The 27,327-nt window shown below is 49.3% G+C and overlaps 2 protein-coding genes across 3 annotated transcripts in view; both read right to left on the bottom strand.

The window, feature by feature from the left end:
* Positions 1–11,312, bottom strand: part of MIER2 (MIER family member 2) — a 31,114-nt gene extending 19,802 nt beyond the window's left edge. The window contains exons 1-3 of one of the 2 annotated variants that reach the window (XM_083720485.1): positions 11,244–11,312; positions 4,246–4,333; positions 1,378–1,538 (exon numbers count right to left, since the gene is read on the bottom strand). In XM_083720485.1, coding sequence (XP_083576611.1) covers positions 1,378–1,538; positions 4,246–4,333; positions 11,244–11,252 — 258 coding nt within the window. In that variant the 5' untranslated portion in view covers positions 11,253–11,312. The remainder of the gene's footprint in view (positions 1–1,377; positions 1,539–4,245; positions 4,334–11,243) is intronic. The other variant, XM_083720484.1, reaches the window with a different exon arrangement.
* A 6,512-nt stretch (positions 11,313–17,824) lies between these two features.
* On the bottom strand, positions 17,825–22,476 carry SPMAP2 (sperm microtubule associated protein 2). The gene is made up of 4 exons (XM_083720814.1): positions 22,150–22,476; positions 20,889–21,015; positions 18,739–18,823; positions 17,825–18,081 (listed from the first exon to the last, which is right to left on the bottom strand). Exons 1-4 carry the CDS (start codon positions 22,260–22,262, stop codon positions 17,894–17,896), a joined length of 513 nt encoding a protein of 170 aa, XP_083576940.1. The 5' UTR covers positions 22,263–22,476; the 3' UTR covers positions 17,825–17,893.
* Positions 22,477–27,327: the final 4,851 nt, after the last annotated feature.

Genomic DNA, 27,327 nt, shown 5'->3' with positions numbered 1-27,327 from the left:
ATTCAAACTGCCAACCTTCTGATCGGCAAGTCCTAGGCTCTGTGGTTTAACCCACAGCGCCACCCACGTCCCACAATTACATGTCATAAATCCCTGCATATTTAGAAAAACTACACCATTCTGTATTCCATTACTGCATCCATCAAAACCTGTCTACACTGTTCAATTTATCTTAATGCTGCAGGCATTTCCAGCTGTACACAGCTATATCCCATGTATTCAATAAACATTCCCCAATCTTCTCTAAATGTATGTCCTTCTTGTTCTCTTAGTCTATATGTTAAGTCTGCAAGTTGTGCATATTCCATCAACTTAAGTTGCCATTCTTCTTTAGTCCGGACCTCGCTCGTTTTCTGTTTCTGGGCTAGCGAAACACGGGCCACAGTAGTAGCATACATAAATAACCTTTTTTTGGAATAACACCACATAACACCGGTCTTGCCCCGGAAGCAGATCGGAATTGGAAGTTATTTTTCTTCTGCTTCCCTCCCCACCTTTCCTCTTTCTTTCTCTTCCCCCCTTTTCCTTCATCCTTTTTTTATTCTATCTCTCTCTGGACTCAGCTGCAAAGAGAATGTTTTAAGCATGCTTTATGTGCATTACACAAATGGGAGACGCAATTGCGAGCTTAATGGCAAATTCAATATACTGTATTTTTCTAAGCGTTTTTTTTAAAAGCATCTTCATCATGTTTTTTGTACGCGTCTAGATTCCACCTCTATCACTCTCTTTTGTTTTTGGCTTGTGTTTTTATTTAGATTAGCCTTTCGATAAAAACACCGTATTTTTCGCTCTATAAGACGCAACCAGACCACAAGACGCACCTAGTTTTTGGAGGAGGAAGACAAGAGAAAAAAAATATTCTGAATCTCAGAAGCCAGAACAGCAAGAGGGATCGCTGCGCAGCGAAAGCAGCAATCCCTCTTGCTGTTCTGGCTTCTGGGATAGCTGCGCAGCCTACATTCGCTCCATAAGACGCACACACATTTCCCCTTACTTTTTAGGAGGGAAAAAGTGAGTCTTATAGAGCGAAAAATACGGTATATTTGACGATAACCTTTGTACAGTCATACCTCTTGTTACGTTCGGTTCAGGTTATGTTCTTTCAGGATACATCCTTCGCCGGAAGTAATGGAATGGGTTACTTCCGGGCTTCGCCGCTTGTGCATGCGCAGATGCTCAAAATGACGTCACGCGCATGCACAGAAGCGCCGAATTGCGACCCGCACAGACGTGGGTTGCGTTCTGCTCAGGTTGCGAACGGGGCTCCGGAACGGATCCCGTTCGCAACCAGAGGTACCACTGTATTTCTTTTTCCAAACTTTAATAAAATCTATTCAAAAGAGAGAGGAGGAAAAAAACAACAAAGCGCCTTACCTGGGAGGCATTGAAGCTCTTCTCTAGCTCCTCCAAAGGCCTGGCTTTCCCCTGTGTGTGTTCCTGCCGCTGATCTTCCTCAGTCTCTTCCCGTACCCCGTAGTTCTGGGAAAGGATCTCAGCCAGGTTGAAGCGGTGGTCACCTGAGCCCATAGACACCACTGCATGGAGCAACGGTTGGAACAATTAAGCAGGTTCATTTCGAAGAACGCTCCTCACACGAGCGGCGACATAGCACCAGGGCTGGGAGGTAAATCTCCTGCCTGGCTGTTTTATTGATTTAAAAAAGCGGGTGTTGCTTTTGCAAAACGGCCCTTCGGCGTAGCCGCCATGGCAAGGAAAATTTGCAGCAAAATACAGCAGCAAATTTGCAGCCGTGCATATACAGTCGTGCCTTGGATCTCAAACGCCTTGGCTCCTAAACAAATCGGCTCCCCAACGAACGAAACCCGGAAGTAAGTGTTCCGGTTTTTGGAAGCCGAATGTCCGGCGCGGCTTCAAATTGGCTGTAGGAGCTTCCTGCAGCCAATCACAAGCCGCGCTTTGGTTTCCGAACGTTTTAGTAGTAGGACGGACTTCCGGAATGGATTCCGTTCGACTTCCAAGGTACGACTGTATAGCAATGGTTGAAATATGCAGCAAAATATAGCAAAGGTTGAAAAAAAATCTTAAAAGGAGGGAGTTAGTCGAGTCAATCTAAACATAGATCAAAACCACAGTCTGATGTTGGGCACCTTTCTTAGGGGAGGTGATTCTGCAAGGCGTGGAGCCACCACAGAAAAAGCTCCGATACCAACACCACCACTAGGGTACCAATCCATCTCTTACCAAAGGGCTGTGTTAGAAACTCAGATAATATAAGCTAATTGTCAAATGCCACCTTGAACTTTTATGTTTGCCACAATGGAATGTCTAGGCGTCTCCCCCCGAAAATGAAATCTCTTCTTCTTCACTTCATTTATATGAAATGAAGGCTTTTTTATTTAGAGAGGGGGGGAATCCTTAAAGCAGCTTGCAACACAACTTTAAATAAAACCCAAAATAAAACAAATTCAATCTTCAAGGAAGATATTTCAGATCCTTCTCTAAGTGACATTTTGCTTTCCTTATACTTGTTAACCAACTTACCGTATTTTTCGCTCTATAGGACGCATTCCCCCCCCTCCAAAAATGAAGGGGAAATGTGTGTGCGTCCTATGGAGCGAATGCAGGCCCCTTGGCTTCAGCGATAGCAACACGAAGCCTCCGAAGCGCAGAGGGAGCGCTCCCTCCGTGCTCCGGAGGCTTCGCTTTGCTATCGCTGAGGCCTGGAGAGCGAGAGGGGTCGATGCGCATCGACCCCTCTCGCTCTCCAAGCTTCAGGGATAGCCGCCACGAGTTCCCGCTGCGCTCCACAGGCTTCAGGTTCCTTTCGCTGAAGCCAGGAGAGCAAGACTCTCCCGGCTTCAGGAGAGGGAGAGCTGCGCAGCGCCCCTTCAGCCAAGCGGGAGGAGAAATGGAAGGGGCTCTGTATCTCCTGCTGCTTCGCTGAAGGGACACTGAGCAGAGAGGGGGAGATTTTTTTTTTTCTTGTTCTCCCCCTCTAAAACAAGGTGTGTCCTATGGTCCGGTGCGTCCTATAGAGCGAAAAATATGGTAATTTATAGAAGTGCACCCTAGCAGAAGGACTCTAGGAAGCCTGTGGAGTATGGTGGTTAGAGTGTCAGACTAGTACCTGAAAGATCAGGGTTCAAATCTGCCCTCCATCATGGAGCTCACTGGGTGACCCTGGAGTCAGTTCACAGCCTCCTAACCTACCTCACAGGGTCGGATTAACTGAGGAAGGGGGAGTGAGCCATCTACTCCTTGGAGAAAAGGGTGGGAGATAAATGCAATAAAAAGGTTCTTCTGGTGATCTGCTAAAAAACGCTGGAGGGGCCAGCCAGACGGAGACGTCAGCTGCTAACCCAGCAACCAGAGATCTCCACATGTTTTCAGTTGGACCCGTGTCAGCCGCAGAACGCACCTGTCGCATGTCTAACACAGTCCCTAATCTAAGAGGAGGAATTCCCCCTGTCTCGGGGGGAATTGTAAACGGGCTACCTTTGAAGGTGACCCGGAAACTACAACTAATCCAGAATGTGGCAGCTAGACTGGTGACTGGGAGTGGCTGCCGAGACCACATAACACCGGTCCTGAAAGACCTGCATTGGCTCCCAGTACGTTTCTGAGCACAATTCAAAATGTTGGTGCTGACCTTGAAAGCCCTAAACGGCCTCGGTCCAGTATACCTGAAGGAGTGTCTCCACCTCCATCGTTCTGCCCGGACATCGTTCTGCGAGAAACCAAGTTACAGGGAACCAGGCAGAGGGCCTTCTCGGTAGTGGCGCCCGCCCTGTGGAACGCCCTCCCATCAGATGTCAAAGAGAAAAACAACTACCAAACTTTTAGAAGACATCTGAAGGCAGCCCTGTTTAGGGAAGCTTTTAATGTTTAATAGGTTATTGTATTTTAATGTTTTGTTGGAAGCTGCCCAGAGTGGCTGGGGAAACCCAGCCAGATGGGCAGGGTATAAATAATAAATTATTATTATTATTATTATTATTATTATTATTATTATTATTATAATAAGAGACATTCTTCCATCTCTTGCATTCCTCCATTTCAGGAAAGGGGAAAGCCTTTTCTGAACAGACAGGGAGTTGGTAGCCCGACAAGGTCCTCACCCTGGTTCAGAGCCAATGGAAACTAGGGACCAGGTGGATGAATACAGGGCGGATGCTCAGCAACCCACCTTCCCGCAGAGGTGAAAGCCAGGTGATGGAGGAGGGGGGAAAGGCAGAAGCCCTGCAGCACCTGGGGCGCTAGGTAGATTCAAGATCTCCGTACCTGCCGTGGTATGAAGGCTGGGTCTCCCAGGACATAAGTTCCGCGCAGGGTAGGACACAATCCGTGGACTCTGCCTCCCAACTGAGGCCTTAAAAAAAGAAAAGCAGGACACAGGGTTAGTATTTATCTATGCCTTTCTAGAATTCAAAACCCTGCATTTTCTATGAAACCAGGAGTAGGAAACTATTCTAAGTTCATGGAACTGCTTTCCCTCCTCACAAACTTTGTATGTGTGTCGTGCTCCTATCAACTGCTGTGTTTTCAGCTGTTTCAATTTATGCCATGAACTGCCCCGGGGTCCCATACTGGGAGAAAAAGCTGTATATAAATAAATTAAATTGACGGGATGAAATTAAAGCCCCTTTAACACCACATGCCCAAAGAATATCAGCCTTCCGTGGTAAGGAAGGCAAACAGGAGAACGCACAAAGGTGGAATGGCAACTTTCGATTCCCAGTGGCTGACACTGAGAGGCGCTCGCTGCGTCCGGCCGTGCCATAAGAAAACAGCCGTCGGGGTTGTAACCCTTCCTCATTTTCTCCTTCCTTTTGCCCCCCTCCCTTCAACCAACCATCCGGTTCTCTGCCATCTTCCCTAGTAAAGGTAAAGGGACCCCTGATCATTAGGTCCAGTCGTGACCGACTCTGGGGTTGCGCGCTCATCTCGCTCTATAGGCCGAGGGAGCCGGCGTTTGTCTGCAGACAGCTTCCGGGTCATGTGGCCAGCATGACTAAGCCGCTTCTGGCGAACCAGAGCAGCGCACGGAAACACCGTTTACCTTCCCACCAGAATCTCCCTATTTATCTACTTGCACTCTGGCGTGCTTTCGAACTGCTAGGTTGGCAGCAGTTGGCAGCCACCTTCCCTGCCCCAGTCTTAATCCTCCACCGTTCCTTCACAATACAGTGGTACCTCGGGTTAAGTACTTAATTCGTTCCGGAGGTCCGTTCTTAACCCGAAACTGTTCTTAACCTGAAGTTCCACTTTAGCTAATGGGGCCTCCTGCTGCTGCTGTGCCGCCAAAGCACAATTTCTGTTCTCATCCTGAAGCAAAGTCCTTAACCCGAGGTACTATTTCTGGGTTAGCGGAGTCTGTAACCTGAAGCGTATGTAACCCGCGGTACTACTGTAGTCAATGGGCCCGAGAGGTTTTAAGAAGCGCACGAAGGAAACAGTCACCTTGCTGCAAAAGGGCACCGATGTCGAAAGCTGCCCAGCCCACAGTGAGCATGTCGAAGGGTGCACCTTGCCCTCTGAAGGAGAGATAGCTTCTGTAGAGACGGAGCGCCGGATTTTACAAGGCAACCATGGGAATAAGAGCTCCCTGCCTACCAGGAAAACTTTGCAAAGGAGGCTGCCTCCCAACTTAAAGGAAGGCACTCAATGTGTGCTGCAATGCACTAGTCCCTAGTGTCTCATTAGTGGCTGGCGGTGTATTCTCATCAGAGACCACCCTGCCTGCTTCTGGAAAGAATCCAATGGATGCCAAGAATGGGAGTCGGAACAAGAGTTTCGACCTGAGAGTTTCCATGAGAGGCTGTCCTCTTCTCAGAGCAGGGGCTGGGGTTTCTTTGCAGCTATTTTATTTATTTATTGACGTTATCCCCCCCGCCCTTTATTTGGAAAGTGCTGGGTGGCGGCTCCAAACTAGACATGCACCAAATCTGAATACTGGAAATCCTGTAAAAACTCTTCCTCGCAGAATATTTCCTCCAACGTGCGATATTTTCCTCTTTCCCCCCCATTTTTTTTTATTAGTTTTCACAATATTATAAACAAACACATAAAACAGACAAACATAAATCATAGCCTTGTTGAAAATGACAGTTATTAACTTTGTTAAGTGACTTCCTTGCTTCCCCTTGGTTGAATTTCATTGCATGTCCTTTTAACGGTTTTCCAAATCCCAATTTTTATGAAATTTAACTTCAACATTAATATCCTTAGATCTTCACCTTATGGAATTAAACATATTACCGTATTTTTTTTGCTCTGTAAGACGCACCAGACCACAAGATGCACCTAGTTTTTGGAGGAGGAGAACAAGAAAAAAAAAATTCTGAATCTCAGAAGCCAGAACAGCAAGAGGGATCACTGCGCAGTGAAAGCAGCAATCCCTCTTGCTGTTCTGGCTTCTGGGATAGCTGCACAGCCTGCATTCGCTCCATAAGACGCACACACATTTCCCCTTACTTTTTAGGAGGGAAAAGGTTCAGTCTTATAGAGCAAAAAATACGGTAATTCATCACTTAACATAAATAAAATCATAAGCCCATTAAGTATCTGCAAGCTAACGTATGATATTTTCCAATGATCCGTTACTAATATATCCCTGCTTTCTTTTTTCAACAGAAGTTGAGATTCCAGGCGTTCCATTGCAGAATCACCACCGAGGGGGGAAATCCCACCAAAATGCTACCAGTTACAGCCCATCTCCCCTTCTTCGTAAATTTATGGTGGAGGGAAAGCGACTAATAATACCCTGGCTTTGGACACTTTGCATGCACATTTTTTTAGGGCACATCTTATTTCTGTAACTTCTGAGTTGCTGGAGCAGTTCTTAATATTGTGCTTTCAAAACTAATATTGTGTTTAAATGGCTGTAACCCACCCTGGGAACTTATGATTTTAAATTGTGATTAAAAATAACGAACCATGATTCAGACAACCAAAACGATGAGAAGGTTCTGGGGACAAACTCTTAACTTGGTGATCATTCAGTGCTTGTCAGCAGTGGTGGCAGATTTCAGAAGAATCTTGGGTCAGATACCCTGAGCTGAGGCTCCCTTCCCGAGTGAGCCGAACTTCACGGTTAAAAGCAGTGTTAGAAACTCATATATAAGCTAGGCGCCAAATGGCTCCTTAAACCTGAGTTAAAGGTAAAGGGACCCCTGAACATTAGGTCCACTCGTGGCCGACTCTGGGGTTGCGGCGCTCATCTCGCTTTACTGGCCGAGGGAGCCGGCGTACAGCTTCCGGGTCATGTAGCCAGCAGGACTAAGCCGCTTCTGGAGAACCAGAGCAGCGCACGGAAACGCCGTTTACCTTCCTGCCGGAGTGGTACCTATTTATCTACTTGCACTTTGACGTGCTTTTGAACTGCTAGGTTGGCAGGAGCAGGGACCGAGCAACGGGAGCTCACCCCGTCATTGCGGGGATTCGAACCGCCGACCTTCTGATCAGCAAGCGCTAGGCTCTGTGGTTTAACCCATAGCGCCACCCGGACCTCCAGGTGCAAAACCACAGAAGGGAGGAGAGTTGCATTTGGGTCCTGTAGACATCGGCTTGGCCCTTGTGAGGAAAAAGGTGCTGGAGCAAATGGACCACTGGCTTGATCCAGTAAGCTCTTCTTATGTTCTTACGAGAGCACAAGGCAAGCGGAGAGTATTAAACCATCTCCTCACTCTAGCATTTGCTTGCTTCCATGTTCCAAGCCATTGGATCACCTGAATGCAGCCCCTGTGCTTTTGTCTTCATTTGAAAACAAGAAAGCGATTTCCGCTACTGATGTGGTAGGGAACCTCCAGATGCTGTGGGACTCCAATTCCCATCAGCCCTGGTCAGGGTGGCTAACGGTCAGGGATAATGGGAGTTGCAGTCCAGCAACATCTGGAAAGAATGAACCCAGTTATATCCCAGCGAAATCCCAGTAAGCGATCGAGCCCTGAGCTTTAAATCTGATCTTAAGGCTCCAATCTGTTCTTGGGCAGGCGAGGAGCAGCTCTCGCTCAAAGAACGTGTTTATTCATTTCCACCATAGTTTCATTCCTATTCCCGCAAACCTCTTGAAGCACTTTCACAGCTACAACCAGCACGGGACAAAGAGGGTGATGATGGGCCCTTAATGCCACACAATGTCAGCATTCTCATGGACATTGAGGTTCCACCAGAGATGATTTCTAAAACCTACAAAGTTGGCCCAACCTCAGCCGCAACACCCTCTCACTGGAAATCAGTGTCCCATTTCGGGAGACCTTACAGCAGGGGTGTCAGTGTGGTGCCTTCCACATTTGGGGGACGGGCGACGGACTACAACTCCCATCAGGACACGGGTGGCGCTGTGGGTTAAACCACAAAGCCTAGGACTTGCCGATCAGAAGGTCATCGGTTCGAATCCTCGCAACGGGGTGAGCTCCCGTCGCTCGGTCCCTGCTCCTGCCAACCTAGCAGTTCGAAAGCACGTCAAAGTGCAAGTAGATAAATAGGTACCACTCTGGCAGGAAGGTAAATGGCGTTTCTGTGCGCTGCTCTGGTTCGCCAGAAGCAGCTTCGTCATGCTGGCCACATGACCCGGCAGCTGTACGCCGGCTCCCTCGGCCAGTAAAGCGAGATGAGCACCGCAACCCCAGAGTCGTCCGCGACTGGACCTAATGGTCAGGGGTCACCTTTACCTTTTACAGCTCCCATCATCCTGGTCCACTGCCGCACTAACAGAGGACGATTAGATCTGTAGTCCCCACAACTTCTGGAAGGTATTGTATTGGCTGCCCCTGCCTTAGAGGACCAAACACGTGTATGTCTGTGTTTTCCAGGGGAAGCACATGACACCAATGGTGCAATTTGGCACCCAAATCCGAAGCATGGGCAGAGTCCATTTTCAAGAACCAACGCGACCCCTGTGTTTACATCTGCGTTCTGCACACCCCAAAAAAACTTAGGGGAGAGTGAATGTACAGGGCACAGAAGCCAACGTCGGCAAACGCTCACAATCCAACGTGATTGTACGACTTAATAATCTTTACATGCCGCCCATCTGACTTCCTCCATTATCACCTATTTTCTGTTTCTGGTGAGACCCTTACCAAACAAAAAAAGAAATTCCTCTACCATTTTCTAATCATCGCTTCTCAGTCATATTCCCATACGATCTCGGCCTCCAACTGTACCCCCCCCCCCACAAACCCCTGCAACCATCAAGGCAGGCCCCCCAAAACATGACCCACCAGCAGCAGCTTCCAGCAAGGGGTCCCAAACAATTTGGCTAGACCCTTCGAAAGCACCTACAGTTTAACACCACCCTTAATTCTTCGTAGACCTAGTTGCATTAGGGTTCAGACCCCAAGTGTCACCAGCCATCACAACATTTGTTTCATTGCACCTTGCTCGATAAGTCACTTTGGGGTGTTTTGGGGGTTTTGGGGTGGGATGTGATATATATGCACATTTAACGGGCCTTAAATCACTCTTGAGGGTGGCGCTCTGGGTTAAACCACAGAGCTTAGGGCTTGCCCATCAGAAGGTCGGCGGTTCGAATCCCCACGACGGGGTGAGCTCCCGTTGCTCGGTCCCTGCTCCTGCCAACCTAGCAGTTCGAAAGCACAGCAAAGTGCAAGTAGATAAATAGGTACCACTCCGGCGGGAAGGTAAACGGCATTTCCGTGCGCTGCTCTGGTTCGCCAGAAGCGGCTTAGTCCTGCTGGCCACATGACCCGGAAGCTGTACCCCGGCTCCCTCGACCAGTAAAGTGAGATGAGCGCCGCAACCCCAGAGTGGGTCACGACTGCACCTAATGGTCAGGGGTCCCTTTACCTTTTATATCACTCATGGGATGTTGCCTGCTGCCTCCTTAGCCTCAGGTATGCCTCTACCACTTCCCACACCGATCGCTTTCTGCCCCCCAATTCCAGCCTCTGTTGCACCACCCCCTAGCCCCCAAAGCAGCAAAATATTCTCCACCATCAACACTCCCAAATTTGCCCTTTTCTATAAAAAGTCAATCATGCCTCTTGCAGAATCCACTGCCAGATACTCTTAATTGCACCCCTCCCCTGTATGGCTTTTTTCAGGGTTGTTCCCGTTAGTTCCTCATCCCCCCCCCAAAAAAAGCATGGCAATTCGAACTCACAACCTCGGTCCAGCCACACCCCTTGAAACTCCTCTCAAGTCGCAAGAACTTGACCCCACAAGTGCTGCAGTGCGACCCTCGAAGTCTCAGCTGGCCCCGAAAGACCCCAAATTTGTTCCCTCCAGAACTCCAGCTGTTTTCGTTGCTCTCCTGTGCAACCCCAAAAGCTGGCTCTACGCAACCCCCAAAATTGCACCGTCTCCACCAGCAACCTCCCCTGTGGCCTAGCAGACTGCCCCCCCAAAAGACCCCTCTGCAAACCCAAGTCCTTACAGGTATAAGCTGCATGCACCCCACAAAATTCCAGCTGCTGCTACACAGCCACTGCTTAACCCCCCCAAAAAAATCCAATGCAAAGTTCCGCAGGCACCACTCATAAAAACACACTTCTCTGAACCCCTAAATATTTGCTAGGCTTCTCCCCAAAACCCGAATTGTCTCCGTAGCCGTCAGCTGCCCCCTAAGCCATCGCTGCCCCCATAAACGTATCCCCGGCCCAACAGCACCCCAAAACCGAACCCCCACAAAAAGTCCAGCCACTTCACAACTAGCAGAACCCCAAAGTTTTTGTTGCCCCCAAGAAAAGCCTACCCCCTATTCCTGCACCCCAAAGTTTTTACTGAGACCTCCCCCCCCAAAAAACCACATTCCTGATTTCTCATAGCTGGGGGCTGCACCCCCAAATCGTTGCAGCGCCCCAGAAAGACCCCCTGGGAGCCCCAAACTTGTCACGTCGACCCTCCTGGGCCCCCTAAGTGTGGGTTGGGGCCCCTAAAAGTGTGGGTTGGACCCCCACCCGACCCCCCACCCCCCAAAAAAAAAACTCCAGCTGCCAAATCCAGCCCCAGAAAAGTCACAACTGCTCCATCCTCGCCCCTGCACCCCATTAAACCCAGTGCTGACCCCCCCTCAAAAGTCAACCCCCCCAAAAAAATAAGAGGCACGGCTTCACCTGCCTACCTGGAAGACCCCCCCAAAACACACACACACACACACACCCCACAAGCAGCCCCCCCCCCAAACAAATGCAATGCCCACCCCACCCCCCACCTCGGTGCCCCCTCTCCCTTTTTGGGGTGGGGAGGGGGATGGAGGAGAGACCCGACTTTTCCCTCGCCCCCCCCCCGCGCTTGACACTCAAACACACACTCACCTCCGCCATAGCCGAGAGTGCGAACGGCCGAGGGGGGGGGAGAACCCCGGATGTGGAGCCGCCCGCTGATTGGCTCCTACGCGCAGGAGATGGAAGGGGGAGGGGGGAGGAGGCAAGAGGGAAGGGAGGAGGGGGGTAGATTCTGGGGGGGGAGGAGGGAGGGGAAGGCGCGAGGCAGGTGAGGGAGGAGGCAGGTAGGAGCGGAGGAGGGGGAAGGAGGGGGGGTGAAAAGGGGTGAAGGGGGTGGACGTGGGGGGGGGAAGTGGGGATGTGAGGGGAAAGTGGGGAGGCTGAGGTGAAATGCGAGGTGGGGTGAAAAGGGAAGCGAAGGGTTAAATATGGGGAGAACTGAGGTAAAATAGGGGATGGGGGGAAATGGGAATGTGAGGGGAAAGTGGGGAGGCTGAGGGGAAAGGGGAAGCCAAGGGGGTTGAGGTAAAATGGGGGGGGGGGTAGGCGGGAAATGGGAATGTGAGGGGAAAGTGGGTAGGCTGAGGGGAAATGCGAGGTGGGGTGGAAGGGGAAATATGGGGAGAACTGAGGTAAAATAGGGGATGGGGGGAAATGGGAATGTGAGGGGAAAGTGGGGAGGCTGAGGTGAAATGCGAGGTGGGGTGGAAGGGGAAATATGGGGAGAACTGAGGTAAAATAGGGGATGGGGGGAAATGGGAATGTGAGGGGAAAGTGGGGAGGCTGAGGGGAAAGGGGAAGCCAAGGGGGTTGAGGTAAAATGGGGGGGGGGTAGGCGGGAAATGGGAATGTGAGGGGAAAGTGGGTAGGCTGAGGGGAAATGCGAGGTGGGGTGGAAGGGGAAATATGGGGAGAACTGAGGTAAAATAGGGGATGGGGGGAAATGGGAATGTGAGGGGAAAGTGGGGAGGCTGAGGTGAAATGCGAGGTGGGGTGGAAGGGGAAATATGGGGAGAACTGAGGTAAAATTGGGGATGGGGGGAAATGGGAATGTGAGGGGAAAGTGGGGAGGCTGAGGGGAAAGGGGAAGCCAAGGGGGTGGGGGGGGTTGAGGTAAAATGGGGGGGAGTGGGGATGAGAGACAAGTGGGTGAAATGCGAGGTGGGGTGAAAAGGGAAATGAAGGGGTAACTATGGGGAGAACGGAGGTAAAAAGTGGGGATGAGAGGGAAAAGTGGGGAGGACTGAGATGAAACGTCGGGGGGGGGGGAGTGGGGATGAAAGGGGAAAGTGGGGAGGCTGAAATGCGAGATGGGGTGAAAGGGAAAGCAAAGGGGTAAATATGGGGAGAACGGAGGTAAAACGTTGGGGGGGAGGGGGGAAAGTGGGGATGTGAGGGAAAAGTGGGGAGTCTGAGGTAAAACGCGAAGGAGGGCAGAAGGGGAAATGAAGGGGTAACTATGGGGAGAACTGAGGTAAAATGGGGGAGCAGGGGGAATGTGAGGGAAAAGTGGGGAGACTGAAGTGAAATGTGAGGTAGGGTGAAAGGGGAAGCGAAGGGGGTGGGGGTGGGGAGAACTGAGGTAAAACGTGGGGGGAAAGTGGGGATGTGAGGGAAAAGTGGGGAGACTAAGGTAAAATGCGAGGTGGGGGGAAAGGGGAAATGAAGGGGTAAATATGGGGAGAACTGAAGGTAAATGGGGGGATGAGAGGGAAAAGTGGGGAGACAAGTGAAATGCAAGGTGGGGTGAAAGGGGAAGCGGAGAGGTGGGTGTGGGGGGGGACTGAGGTAAAACGTGGGGGGGAGAGGGGGGAAAGTGGGGAGACTGAAGTAAAATGCGAGGGAGGGTGGAAGGGGAAATGAAGGGGCAAATATGGGGAGAACTGAGGTAAAACGTGGGGTGGGAGGGGGAAAGTGAGAATGTGAGAAAAGTGGGGAGGCAGAGGTAAAATGTGAGGTGGGGCAAAAGGGGAAATGTTGCTGCTTTAAATGTCTAGGGCAGAGACAGCCTCTTGCTCACTCCAAAGCAGACTAAAAAATGAACAGACTCTAAGCAGGACTAAGCGGGCAGGTGGGGAGGACTCCCTGGTCCTGAATGGGGTGACTGTGCCCCAGGTGCGCAGCCTGGGAGTCATTCCGGACTCTCAGCTGTCCATGGAGCTGCAGGTCAATTCTGTGTCCAGGCCAAATCTCTGCACAAGAAGGCGGTTGGAGGATGGATGGCGGCTAACAGATTGAGGTTGAATCCTGACAAGACAGAAGGGCGGGCGGGTGTGGTGGACTCCCCTGTCCTGAATGGGGTGACTGTGCCCCTGAAGGACCAGGTGTGCAGCCTGGGAGTCATTCCGGACTCTCAGTTGTCCATGGAGGCACAGGTCAATTCTGTGTCCAGGCCAGCTCCCTCTGGTACGCAGGATGAGACCCTATCTGCCTGCAGACTGTCTGGCCAAAGTGGTGCATGCTCTGGTTATCTCCCGCTTGGACTACTGCAATGCGCTCTACGTGGGGCTCCCTTTGAAGGTGACCCGGAAACTGCAACTAATCCAGAATGCGGCAGCTAGACTGGTGACTGGGAGTGGCCGCCGGGACCATATGAAAGACCTACATTGGCTCCCAGGACGTTTCCAAGCACAATTCAAAGTGTTGGTGCTGACCTTCCAAGCCCTAAACGGCCCAGTATCCCGGAAGGAGCGTCTCCACCCCCATTGTTTTGCCCACACACTGAGGTCCAGCTCCGAGGGCCTTCTGGCGGTTCCCTCCCTGTGAGAAGTGAGGTTACAGGGAACCAGGCAGAGGGCCTTCTCGGTGGTGGTGCCCTCCCTGTGGAACACCCTCCCTCCAGATGTCAAAGAAAAAAACAACTACCAAACTTTTAGAAGACATCTGAAGGCAGCTCTGTTTAGGGAAGCTTTTAATGTTTAATAGGTTATTGTATTTTAGTGGTTTGTTGGAAGCCGCCCAGAGTGGCTGGGGAAACCCAGCCAGGTGGTCAGGGTATAAATAATCTATTATTATTATTATTAGTAGTAGTAGTAGTAGTATTAGCTTTCTGGTTTCAAACTGGCAACTAATCCCTCCAATTTGGACTCTTACTGATTAACCCATTAAACTGAGAAAAGCCGACAGGTGCAGCTCTTACTGATACACCTGTGGGACTCTCTGCCACATGATGCCGTGGCGGCCTTTTAAACACAGCTGGCTCTTTCAATGGCAAAGTTTTTATCAGTGGTTGCAAGAACCAATGATCCCTATCTTTCGAACAAAATGCTTATTTAACCTGGAAGTAGGCTGTATGAATTTTGTAACAATTTGTTGGGTCTCTGGACCGTAATAAAGACTGGATTGGACCACAGGCGTGGCTTTTCGAAGGGGTCAAGAGATAAAAAATACTTCTTTACATGATACAGAACTCAGGTGCCGAAATCCCAAGGGAGCAGAAATGACTATGGATGCGACCACAGCTGCGTGGATGTTACTGGCCCAGAGATGGAAAGAAGATAAAGTTCCTACCAGAGAAAAATGGCAAGATTCTTCCATCGTGGAACTGAGGGCACGTAATCGGTCTCTTGTGTGGACTTGCTAGACTCCAGTCCTGTTTAGCTTCAGGAAAATTTCCTCCGGTGACTTCAGACTATGTCCTGAAACATCGGGTTTTATCAAATGCTAGTCCTGTGCAGAGTAGACCTTTTGAAATGGATGGATAACTTGGAATAGAACCCATTATGATGAAGAGCTAGAGTTCTAAGAGATGAGGGGAAAGTAAAAGGTGAGAGGCGAAGCCAAATAATGTGGAAATAGAAATAAGAGAGGTGTCTGAGGCAGTGATAGGCAGTTCTCATTTCATTAAAACAAAAGACGGGAGTTCAGACCTCTTCTGTCTAATCCAAGTCATTTGGAAACCGATGTGGTTGTTTTTGTGAGTGAGAAGATGGTACTTTACACATGCTCAGAAGCACTTAATATATGTGCCTTGTCTGCAGGATACCCTTGTGTTTGGCATTGAGCCCCATCATTCAGGAAGCATATTGACAGCTTGGAAAGAAAAAAAGGTAAATGGACCCCTGACCATTAGGTCCAGTTGTGGCCGACTCTGGGGTTGCGGCGCTCATCTCGCTTTACTGGCCGAGGGAGCCGGCGTACAGCTTCCAGGTTATGTGGCCAGCAGGACTAAGCCACTTCTGGCGAACCAGAGCAGCACATGGAAACACTGTTTACCATCCCGCCAGAGCGGTACCTATTTATCTACTTGCACTTTGACGTGCTTTCGAACTGCTAGGTTGGCAGGAGCAGGGAGCTCACTCCGTCGCAGGGATTCGAACCGCCAACCTTCTGATCGGCAAGTCCTAGACTCTTTGGTTTAACCCACAGCGCCACCCGCATCCCCTTGGAAAGAAACACGCATGTAAAATCCAGTGACGACTTTTGTACGTCAAATGTGAGCCATCAAAAACCAGATGCTGGAGACACAAGGTTATAGCATGTGTCGGCCCCATTCTGAGTAGACCCATTAGAAATAATAAGCATCACTAACCTAGGTCCGTTAATTTCTTTTTAAAATTAGATCACAACATCTATCAACATCCTACACACATAAAGTATCCCACCCTAACCCAGAAGATAGGAGTTTAGACAACACATCCAGAATAACATCCCCAAACCACAGAAAGTTCCTATCCCAGACAACGAGAAGTTTGTGCAGTTTGTATTAACCAAAAAGCTTTATACTGTGTGGGTAGCCCTCTCTTCACTTTTAGCCATGCCCATAACAAAGCTGTACCAGACAATTGCAAAAGCGTCTTTATGCTTCAAACGTTTTGCTGATTTTATTTTGTTAATTCAATTTCCCCCCCACAAGTGCTATTTTGTGAACATAATTTTCTCGTACTGGTTTGCCAAAGAAAAACACCTTCCAAATTCATCCACTACCTTTGGTTATTATGAGCCTGGCCACTACTAAAAGAGAAATTGTTAGAGGTTTGAACTGTAAGTTAGTATTAAGGTAGAGGTAAAGGGACCCCTGACCATTAGGTCCAGTCGTGGCCGACTCTGGGGTTGCGGCACTCATCTCGCTTTACTGGCCAAGGGAGCCGGCATACAGCTTCCGGGTCATGTGGCCAGCAGGACTAAGCTGCTTCTGGCGAACCAGAGCAGCGCATGGAAAAGCCGTTTACCTTCCCGCCAGAGCAGTACCTATTTATCTACTTGCACTTTGATATGCTTTCGAACTGCTAGGTTGGCAGGAGCAGGGACCAAGCAACAGGAGCTCACCCCGCCACAGGGATTTGAACCGCCGACCTTCTGATCGGCAAGTCTTAGGCTCTGTGGTTTAACCCACAGTGCCACCCATGTCCCACAAGTTAGTATTATCTCCCGCTAAAAGATTGCATTATTTTCAGTGAGTTTACCCCGCGCATAACTTAGTTGGATACAACTCAAAGCAAACAGAATAAATAATAAGTAAACATAGATGTGTATCGCTTCTCAACACCTTGAGCACGGTGCTTAGCAGTGGAATCTATTGGGCTGTGATTCAAGCAAGAGGACAGCAGTAAAACATCTGTATGAAGTAAACCATAGCAAGGGGAGTTCCTTAAAGAACCAGATACATTTAGCCTAGAGAAAACGAGGCTCAAGGAGAAATGGGTGAATCAGATTTCCAAATTCTGAAAAATGCATATTATAGGACGGGGATGGGGTGGAAACTGTTTGCTTGATTCACTTTGGGCAGGACGAGAATCGATCGGTAATGCAACATGCAAGGATTTAGATTCCAAGGTCCAGTGGCCACTTTTGAACAGGTTCTGGGCCAGACTTCAGATTTTTCTTAGTTGCCCACGTATACTTGCCCATGTTCTTATGACATGGAGGCAGATCTAGGGAGATGCACAGATCAAAGCCAGGATCTGACCTGACGGGGTCATTATATAAGGAAAAGGTAATGGACCCTGGACAGTTAAATCCAGTGAAAGGCAAATATGGGGTTGCGGCACTCTTCGCTTTCAGGCCAAGGGAGCTGGTGTTTGTCCACAGACGGCTTTCTGGGTCATGTTGGCAGCAGGACTAAACCACTTCTGGCATAACAGGACACCGTGAAGAAAACCAGAGTGCATGGAAATGCCATTTAGCTTCCCTCTGTAGCAGTACCTATTTATCTACTTGCGCTGGCGTGCTTTCGAACTGCTAGGTTGGCAGGAGCTGGGACAGAGCAACGGGAGCTCACCCCGTCGCGGGGATTCAAACCGCTGACCTGATCAGCAAGCCCAAGAGGCTCAGTGTACTTAAATGATGGAACTGTGGTGGAGCCTAGAAGGGCTGTACTGCTGCTTGCTCCCCAATGACCTTGACCACAAGGTGTACACATGTGCAGACGAGGAGGGCTTTGTCCTGAATCCCACTGCCTGGTCCCAAGAGACGTGGCCAGACACCAACAGAAGTGCGAAATGACAAGAGTAGTACCTGGGGCAGACGAGGCAAAATTATATGCTACTATAAAATCTCACAGCTGGTATTGGAGGGCAAGTGGGGCAGCGCTGCTGTCACAAGATGCATTAACTCGGAGCCACGGCAGCCCATCCTTTGATGAAACCTGTTCCCTGCAGGCCAGAGATGCAGCAGGCCACAACCAAATAAACGAAAAGTCCCACAACCAAATAAACGAAATGCATCATGGCTTCTTTTCCAGGTCCGAGAGGTCTGGGATCCTTTAATTTGAAATCGAGGAAGAGTAGCGTTTACATAACTCAAGCCACTTTGCCTCTTATCCTCACCGGGCGGCTAATTTCGAGAATGCGAGGAGAAGGAACGTATTGGAGAGCCGCCTTGGAAACCTGGAGTGGATCACGTTTGTCAAAGGTGTAGATTTTGGGTTTGGAGAGCTCATCATACTTTGCCGCACCAGCAGGATGGTGGATTAGTTTTCTATGTGGCTCTGTAGGAGTGAACCAAAACAGAAGCAACAATGGCTAAATTCTGCTAACCCAGAAATAGTGCTTCAGGTTAAGAACTTTGCTTCAGGATGAGAACAGAAATTGTGCTTCGGCAGCACAGCAGCAGCAGGAGGCCCCATTAGCTAAGGTGGTGCTTCAGGTTAAGAACAGTTTCAGGTTAAGAATGGACCTCCGGAACGAATTAAGTACTTAACCCGAGGTACTACTGTACTCAGGTGTGTGCCTTACAGCTGAGGATGAGATGCAAGGCAAGTAGTTTGAAAAGTTAGGTGGGAGGTCCCCCCCCCCCAAGCAGAAACAAAAGTCTTCCAAGTTGGCATCTGCAATCCGACTGCCGACGGCTTTTCTCTCAGGGCAGGGGGTGTGCAGGTAGCCGTTCCCGCACCGCTCGGCTGTCAGAAGGGGGATCTCGGAAGCCGGTGGGAGCCCTGCTACCAATGCACTTAGGCACCTGTGTTTGTACAGCAATATTCCCATGTTCCTCATCTTCTAAAAATGGGAAGGTTTATTGTTTAAGTGAGCGTCAGGGTGGCACAGCCTCCCCACCCGCTTACGTATCCCAGAGGAGCCGCAGCTAGACTTGTCTGGAGACTAACTTATCGTCGTCATTAGCAGGAAGGTGGAAATGTATCTCTTACTCTTTGGGACGGAGGGCAGAGTCCGTGGTATGGCTAGAGCAATTATCCTTTGCGTGGGAACAGCGGCCAGTGCTCCTTTGCTCACCTGAAGACGAGAGACAAAGGACAGAGGAAGAGCTGACTGGATCAGGCCAATAACCCATCAATTCCAGCGTCCCGTTATCACTGTGTCCAGCCTGAGGTATTCCAACTGTGGAGGCAGAGCCAACTCAGCTCCATAAACTTGCCAAATCCCCATTTAAAGCCACCTACCATAAATAGGTACCGCTCCGGCGGGAAGGTAAACAGCGTTTCCGTGCACTGCTCTGGTTTGCCAGAAGCGGCTTAGTCATGCTGGCCACATGACCCAGAAGCTGTACGCCAGCTCCCTCGGCCAATAAAGCGAGATGAGCGCCGCAACCCCAGAGTCGGCCGCGACTGGACCTAATGGTCGGGCCCCTTTACCTTTACCGTATTTTGGGGGATGCGGGTGATGCTGTGGGTTAAACCACAGAGCCTAGGGCTTGCCAATCAGAAGGTCAGTGGTTCAAATCCCCGCGACGGGGTGAGCTCTCATTGCTTGGTCCCTGCTCCTGCCCACCTAGCAGTTTGAAAGCACAAAGTGCAAGTAGATAAATAGGTACCACTCCGGCAGGAAGGTAAACGGTGTTTCCGTGCGCTGCTCTGGTTTGCCAGAAGCGGCTTAGTCCTGCTGGCCACATGACCTGGAAGCTGTACGCCGGCTCCCTCGGCCAATAAAGCAGGATGAGCACTGCAACCCCAGAGTCGTTCACGACTGGACCTAATGGTCAGGGGTCCCTTTACCTTTACCATATTTTTCTGTGTATAAGACGCCCTCCATGTACAAGACAGCCCTATTTGTTTTGAACCCAAAATAAAGAACCCAACCTTTTAGACCTCAAACAGAACGGCTTTGATATAGCAACCCCCCAAGATTGCCCCAAGTCAGGCATAGGTAAACCCTGCCCTCCAGATGTTTTGGAACTACAACTCCCATCATCCCTGACGACTGGTCCTGGTAGCTAGGGATGATGGGAGTTGTAGTCCCAAAACATCTGGAGGGCTGAGTTTGCCTATGCCTGCCCCAAGTTGTTGAGCTCTTTTTTTGAGATTGCCCAGGGGCTCTAACATCCTGCACCCCCAATAATATATTAAAGCATGAGCAGTGGTCACCCTGTAATGTCTGGCAGAACTCTGTGCTCTGGTTGATAAGTGGATTGGAGATTCTGGCAGCTTCTTCATGGCAGCCACAGGAACATAGCAACCCCTGACTGCGCATGAGACCACCCCAAATTTTTGGGAATTCACCCTATACCAAGAATTATTTACCAAAATTTTTATTCTTTTTGTAAACCACTCTTGAGGGGTTTTTAAATGAAAGAAGTGGGGAGCCGCCACTTAAAAGGACTGCTCTCTTGATGCCACCTTCCATGGTGAGGGCACATGAAGGTCTTCAGATGACAATTTATAGTATAAGTTATACCATATGGGGGACGCGGGTGGCGCTGTGGGTTAAACCACAGAGCCTAGGGCTTGCCGATCAGAAGGTTGGCGGTTCGAATCCCCGCAATGACGGGGTGAGCTCCCGTTGCTCGGTCCCAGCTCCTGCCAACCTAGCAGTTCGAAAGCACGTCAAAGTGCAAGTAGATAAATAGGTACCACTCCGGTGGGAAGGTAAACGGTGTTTCCGTGCTCTGCTCTGGTTCGCCAGAAGCGGCTTAGTCCTGCTGGCCACATGACCTGGAAGCTGTATGCCGGCTCCCTCGGCCAATAAAGTGAGATGAGCACCACAACCCCAGAATAGGTCACGACTGGACCTAATGGTCAGGGGTCCCTTTACCTTTACTTTTATACCATATGGAGGAAAGGAGAATTCATTATACAACAGCGCCAAGACCAGGTTGGTAGGGGCTTTATTAAATTGTCTCCTTGGAGGCCTCCCCAATTTTCAAGTGGTTCGTCTAAATAAATGCTTCGGTACCACTGAACCAAAGCATGAGCAAGTATGCCAGAAGCAGGAGCCCCATGGCCAGGAATAATAGAATTGTAGAGTTGGAAAGGGACCCAAAGGAGTATCTAGTCCAACCCCCCCCCCCCTTGCAATGCTAGAATCACAGTTAAGGTAGCAGGCCGGCCAGGGGTATACATACCAACGGATATAGGGGACGGTTTATTTCCCAGGCAGACCGGTAAGGCCGGGGCTGTGCCAGTTCTATCAGCCTTGACGATGCCTTCACCTTTAGGGCTGCAGCTTTTACCGGCCACGCAGCAGTGGGTCTGGATTAGGGGGAGAATATATTAGGAGTTTAGCAATCTAGTAAGAAGAAGAAGAAAAGCCCGTCCACACCTGCAAAAGTCAAGAAGCATAAGGCAAGTTAAAGCAGTCTTTGTGGCACTTTGTGGCAAATCCCCAACTAGGAACTAGTTTACCTTGCCCTATGTATTCAGAGGGACACGGGTGGCGCTGTGGGTTAAACCACAGAGCCTAGGACTTGCCGATCAGAAGGTCGGCGGTTCGAATCCCCGTGACGGGCTGAGCTCCCATTGCTCAGTCCCAGCTCCTGCCAACCTAGCAGTTCGAAAGCACATCAAAGTGCAAGTAGATCAATAGGTACTGCTCCGGCGGGAAGGTAAACGGTGTTTTCATGTGCTGCTCTGGTTCGCCAGAAGCAGCTTTAGTCCTGCTGGCCACATGACCTAGAAGCTGTACGCCAGCTCCCTCGGCCAATAAAGTGAGATGAGCGCCACAACCCCAGAGTCGCCCACGACTGGACCTAATGGTCAGGGGTCCCTTTACCTTAACTTTATGAAGAGGATTTTCCCCCTCAATGTGGCTGTTGTTACAGAGGGAACTAAGGCGAAAAACCTAACTGTCCGACTCTGATTCTGTTACGTAGAAACCAGGTTTAAATTTGTCCCCTGAACAGAACAAAGTCTTCACAACCAAAACTTGGTGACCTGCAGGTGTTTCTTCGTGGTGGCCCCCTGATTATGCAATAACCTTCCCATAAAGGCTTGCCTGATGTCCACTCCATAATCTCTTACAGTGGGAATATTTTTCTGTTGCTCCTTGATTCTTCCACCAAGCTCTACAAATGCATTTTAGCTGCTGTGTCTATGCTGGGTTTGAGGGTTACTTACCTGTACAGTATTATCGTTTATCCTTTTTATTACTTATAATTGATTTCATTGTCCAAAACATTGGCATGAATTTTAACAGGCCTGTAAATCACCCAGAGGTAAATGAGATGCAATGGGCAAAAAAAAAAAAAAAAGGTTTCAGCCAAAACACATCTATGTATTTTCTGTTTACAGCTGTTATTCTCTCTCCCCACCCCAAATAAAAACCCCGCCCACCCAGTATGTGTTTTGTTCGGGTGATTTTTTGGTCTGGTTACATTCTCTCCCTACCTGTCCCCGCTGTAGTCTGAATTGACCTTTTTGTATCGAGACAGGACTTCCTGCCGGGGAGTTAAGACTGCAAAAGAACAGGTGGAGGAAGAAAGGTAAATAGATGTGAACATTGATATAGCCTTGCCAGAATGCGATCAGATTAGCCCATCTGCGCCAAGAACATCATCTTCTCCCCTAGCTTGACATTAGGGGGGTGGGAGAGAATTTTGATTCCTTTTTCATTTAAGGGCAAGCCTCTCTTATTAATTGACCCCTTTTCCAAAACAACACGCAAACACAGCCCTCCTTCCAAAATTTGCACTTTTGCGAATTTTGCAATGCAGTTCTCCAACCAAGAAAAGCATACAGAAAAATTCATGTGCTAGAACCGGAAATAGCTTGCAGATACTTAATGGGCTTAGGATTTTATTTATGTCAAGTGATGAATTAATACGTTTAATTATATAAGGTGAAGATTTAAGGATGTTAATGTTTAAGTTAAATTTCATAAAAATTGGGATTTGGAAAACCGTTAAAAGGACATGCAATGAAATTCAACCAAGGGGAAGCGAGGAAGTCACTTAACAAAGTTAATAACTGTAATTTTCAATAAGGCTATGATTTATGTTTTTTATGTTTGTCTTGTGTGTTTGTTTGTTTATAACATTGTGAAAACCAATAAAATTTTTGGAAAGAAAAAAAGAAAAGAAAAATTCATGTGCTAGGATAAAGCATGCGCAAGACCACATGTTAAAGAAAACAGTTCAATTCTTTTATTTTCTTAACTTGCCTGGAACTGTTATTCTAGGCTGCGCCTTAGGTATCTTATCTACCCAGTATACAGAAGGCCTGCAGAAAGAGAAAGGAGGGAGAGATGGTTAGAGATGAGTTGGCAGAATATCTCCCTCTCCTGCAATTGTGACACCTATCCTGCTGCTCCCTTCGTGTCAAGAACAGGCCAGTCCACTTCCGCTCAGCCTCTGTTCTGGTGTTTATCTGCCCTCACCCTTTTAGTATTAATGAATATTAATTTACAAAGCCCTGATCAACTTAGGCCCGGGGGCACCTCAGGGTAGGGTTGCCACCCATCCCTAGAAAAACGAGCATTCTTTTTCTTTTCACATATTCAAACTCCTCCTCCTCCTCCTGCAAATTGTGCGAGGAGGGTGGGTCCGGTGGGGAGATCACTGAAATCACCTGCGGCAGCATCGACGGTCATTTCCTGAATTGGCAGGGCTCGTTCAACAACAACAAGCAACCCAGTCCTGTGGAACTTCCTTTTCAACCTTTTAAACGCCTGCTGGAAACTTTCCTGTTCTGCCAGGCTTGTGCAGACAGTGAAGACATAGCTGTCAACCGTCCCTTATTTGGCGGGAAAGTCCCTTATCCCAGCGCCGTGTCCCGCTGCTGTCCCTTATTGATGATGTCTCTTAAATTTCCCGGGTTTCAAAGGAAGCAGCTCCTCTCCCTCCCTCCCTGCCGGCCGGCCAGGGAGGAGGGAGGCTCCAACTGTGTTGCTTGGCTCCCAATAAGGAGTCTAAGAACGACTGGGGGGTGGAGCTTGCATGCCTTGTGCTGATCAAATCAACTGTGTTGCCTGGGGACTCGCCTTTGCTCAGCGCTTCCCAGCGGAGAGGTGACAGTGGTTTTCCTTGCTGCATCCCCTTTGCTGGGTTGCTGCGCTGTGGGAACCACCGCTTGAGGCTTCGTTTGGCTGCTGGCTGGGCTTTCTGCCTTTGGCTGGGAGGGGCTCAGAAGTTGAACATAGCTGTGCTTGGAAAATCCCTTATTTTGGCTGCTGGTCCCTTATTTTCGAGGCTGCTGGTCCCTTATTTTCAAATCTGTAAGTTGACAGCTATGAGTGAAGAACGCATCGTTCCATCTGATTTTTACATTTCTGTGTGGTTTTTGCTGTCTAATGTGCAATTGTTGTAAACTGCTCTGATGAAAAGTGCCGGTAAAGGAGGGGTGGGCAGATCTCCTCCCTCCAGCCCATAGACCTCGCCTGGCAATGCCATTTCACCAAAACTGTGGGTACCTCCCATCATCCACAACGTCAGGTGCTGGGCAGTTAGAGGTTAAGCAGCCAGTGAATGATCAAGAACCTTATGGTGTGCCCCATATCAGTGCCAGATTTACCTATAGGTTACACAAGCTATAGTTGAGGGCCCCACTCTCTTGCCCACCGCCCATGTAAAGGGGAAAAAAACCCTGGATGTACATTTTCAAAATATAAGATAAAAAACAAATAAAATAAAACCTACATACAGCAACAGCATTTTGTGTTGTGTAGGCTCCTAGGATGTAAGTCATGGGCCCCGCCTGCTAGCCTGCTCCCTAAAATATCACTGGTTTGCTCATTTCTATATAGAGGGTGGCTACATTCTGCATAAGGGATGCGGGTGGCACTGTGGGTTAAACCACAGAGCCTAGGACTTGCCAATCAGAAGGTTGGCGGTTCGAATCCCCGCGACGGGGTGAGCTCCTGTTGCTCGGTCCCTGCTCCTGCCAACCTAGCCGTTCAAAAGCACGTCAAAGTGCAAGTAGATCAATAGGTACCGCTCCGGCGGGAAGGTAAACGGTGTTTCTGTGTGCTGCTCTGGTTCGCCAGAAGTGGCTTAGTCCTGCTGGCCACATGACCCGGAAGTTGTCTGCGGACAAACGCTGGCTCCCTCGGCCAATAAAGCGAGATGAGCGCCACAACCCCAGTGTCGGTCACGACTGGACCTAATGGTCAGGGGTCCCTTTACCTTTACATTCTGCATGGACTGGTTGCATGGCCACATGGGCAAATGGCTTGAGATACCTATGAGGTCCATCAATGACCATATACCATATATTCAACACACACAAAAAGCAACAATTTGTTGTTCACAAAGAACAGCTGGACATACAAAGGGCCCCATTACCTTCAGTAGCTTAGGGCCTCATCAAACCTAAATCCGGCCCTGCCCTGATTCTGTCTTGGCAAGGGAAGTTTGCATGACAAAGTCCTTGATCCTCAGAGTAGTCTAACCTTCAATCTCTCTTCCCAGGGAACACTGGGAATGGCAGCTGTACAATTTGGATATCCCAACAACTTTCAGCACTCGTAAGAAACTATACAGCTCCCAGGATTCGCTGAAAGGGAGCCATGATTCTCCAGAGTGGAAGATCTTCATGCAACACATAGTTCAACTATGGACCTCACTTCCACAAATGGCAGGGATGGCAGCCACCAACTTGGATGGCTTTGAAAGAGGATTGGACCAAATCAAAGGGGGATAAGTCTGTCAGTGTATCCTCGCCACAACGGCTCTGCTCTGACTCCACAAGTCAGAGGCACAGATGCTTCAGAACACCATTTGCCAGAAGCTACAGGAGGCGAGAGGGACGCGGGTGGCGCTGTGGGTTAAACCACAGAGCCTAGGACTTGCCGATCAGAGGGTCGGCAGTTCGAATCCCCGCAATGACAGGGTGAGCTCCCGTTGCTCGGTCCCTGCTCCTGCCCACCTAGCAGTTCAAAAGCACCTCAAAGTGCAAGTAGATCAATAGGTACCACTCTGGCAGGAAGGTAAACGGCATTTCCGTGCGCTGCTCTGGTTCGCCAGAAGCGGCTTAGTCCTGCTGGCCACATGACCCGGAAGCTGTACGCCAGCTCCCTCGGCCAATAAAGCAAGATGAGCGTCACAACCCCAGAGTCGGCCACAACTGGACCTAATGGTCAGGGACCCCTTAACCTTACTTTACCATATTTTGGGGAATGCAGGTGGCACTGTGGGTTAAACTACAGAGCCTAGGACTTGCCGATCAGAAGGTCAGCGGTTCGAATCCCTGCAATGACAGGGTGAGCTCCTGTTGCTCGGTCCCAGCTCCTGCCAACCTAGCAGTTCGAAAGCACGTCAAAGTGCAAGTAGATAAATAGGTACTGCTCCGGCGGGAAGGTAAACGGCATTTCCATGTGCTGCTCTGGTTTGCCAGAAGTGGCTTAGTCATGCTGGCCACATGACCCGGAAGCTGTACGCCAGCTCCCTCGGCCAATAAAGCAAGATGAGCGCCGCAACCCCAGAGTCGGTCACGACTGGACCTAACGGTCAGGGGTCCCTTTACCTTTCAGGAAGCGAGAGTGCTTTTGTATGTGCCGATCCAGCAGGACTCTTAACATTCTCTAAATGCACATTGCAAAAAAGGCCACAGCGCAATTTAGCTGGATGCAACCTTGGAAATTCTATGTTAAAACTTTAATGGCAGTTGCTCCTGCTGGGGTTGAAAGGTCTAGCAACCAGGTTCTTACCTGCAGAAGACGGTTTGGTGGATAATTTTCGGCTGGGCAAGGATGCTGGTGCGGTCTTGCTTCTGAATCCATTCCGGAGGCATGAGTTGACAGGGAACCTGAATCTGGAGACCTCCAGATCACCCAACAGGCAGACTAAGCATGTGGTTTAGAGTGCCAACGAAAACAAGAGATAATTTTTTTGAGATACAGTGGTACCTCGGGTTACATATGCTTCAGGTTACATACACTTCAGGTTACACAGTCTGCTAACCCAGAAATAGTGCTTCAGGTTTAGAACTTTGCTTCAGGATAAGAACAGAAATCGGGCTCTGGCAGTACAGCGGCAGCAGGAGGCCCCATTAGCTAAAGTGGTGCTTCAGGTTAAGAACAGTTTCAGGTTAAGAACAGACCTCCAGAATGAATTAAGTACTTAAACCGAGGTACCATTGTATGTATGTATGTATGTATGTATGTATGTATGTATGTATGTTGATTGATTTCTGCAGACAACCAAAAATTACGTAGTAGCAAACAAACCTACAGAGCAAATCTTGAATGTGAGTTTAGTCCCAATACTACTTTGTGATGTCAGAGACAGCAGTGTGGAAGGCCAAAGGAAACAATTTATAATGGTTTAAGCTAGCGACCAAGTGTTACATTTGTTATCAGGGACGGGAGTGGAGGGGTGGCGGCATTGATGAGTAAGAATGAGCGCATCTGTCAATTTTGGTTTCTCATTTCCCCAAACTTCACTTCGACATTTCTGTAGCAATTTGCAATTTGATAATAAAAGAACTCCTAAAAATCACCAACGTTTTAGAGCAAATTCCCCCAAATTGTGCAGGTTTTACAGGGTGTTTTACAGCTTCAGCAATTCTGGGGAGGCAGGAGGTGAATCACAAACCCAGCAAGCCCACCAATGTCATTTTATGTCTACCTAG

The sequence above is a fragment of the Podarcis gaigeae genome, assembly GCF_964106915.1.
Source record: "Podarcis gaigeae genome assembly, chromosome: 18".
Lineage (NCBI taxonomy): Eukaryota > Metazoa > Chordata > Lepidosauria > Squamata > Lacertidae > Podarcis > Podarcis gaigeae.
This window is presented reverse-complemented; position numbering and strand designations above follow the sequence as displayed.

Excerpts from the sequence above, each read along its gene's own strand:
- SPMAP2 (XM_083720814.1), bottom strand. The coding sequence starts at position 22,262 with ATGTTCACATCTATTTACCTTTCTTCCTCCACCTGTTCTTTTGCAGTC. Across the intron at positions 21,016-22,149 it reads TCAGACTACAGCGGGGACAG|ACCCACTGCTGCGTGGCCGG; the intron begins GTAGGGAGAGAA and ends CCCCTAATCCAG. Across the intron at positions 18,082-18,738 it reads TCTGCCCTCCGTCCCAAAGA|AGCCACATAGAAAACTAATC; the intron begins GTAAGAGATACA and ends TCACTCCTACAG.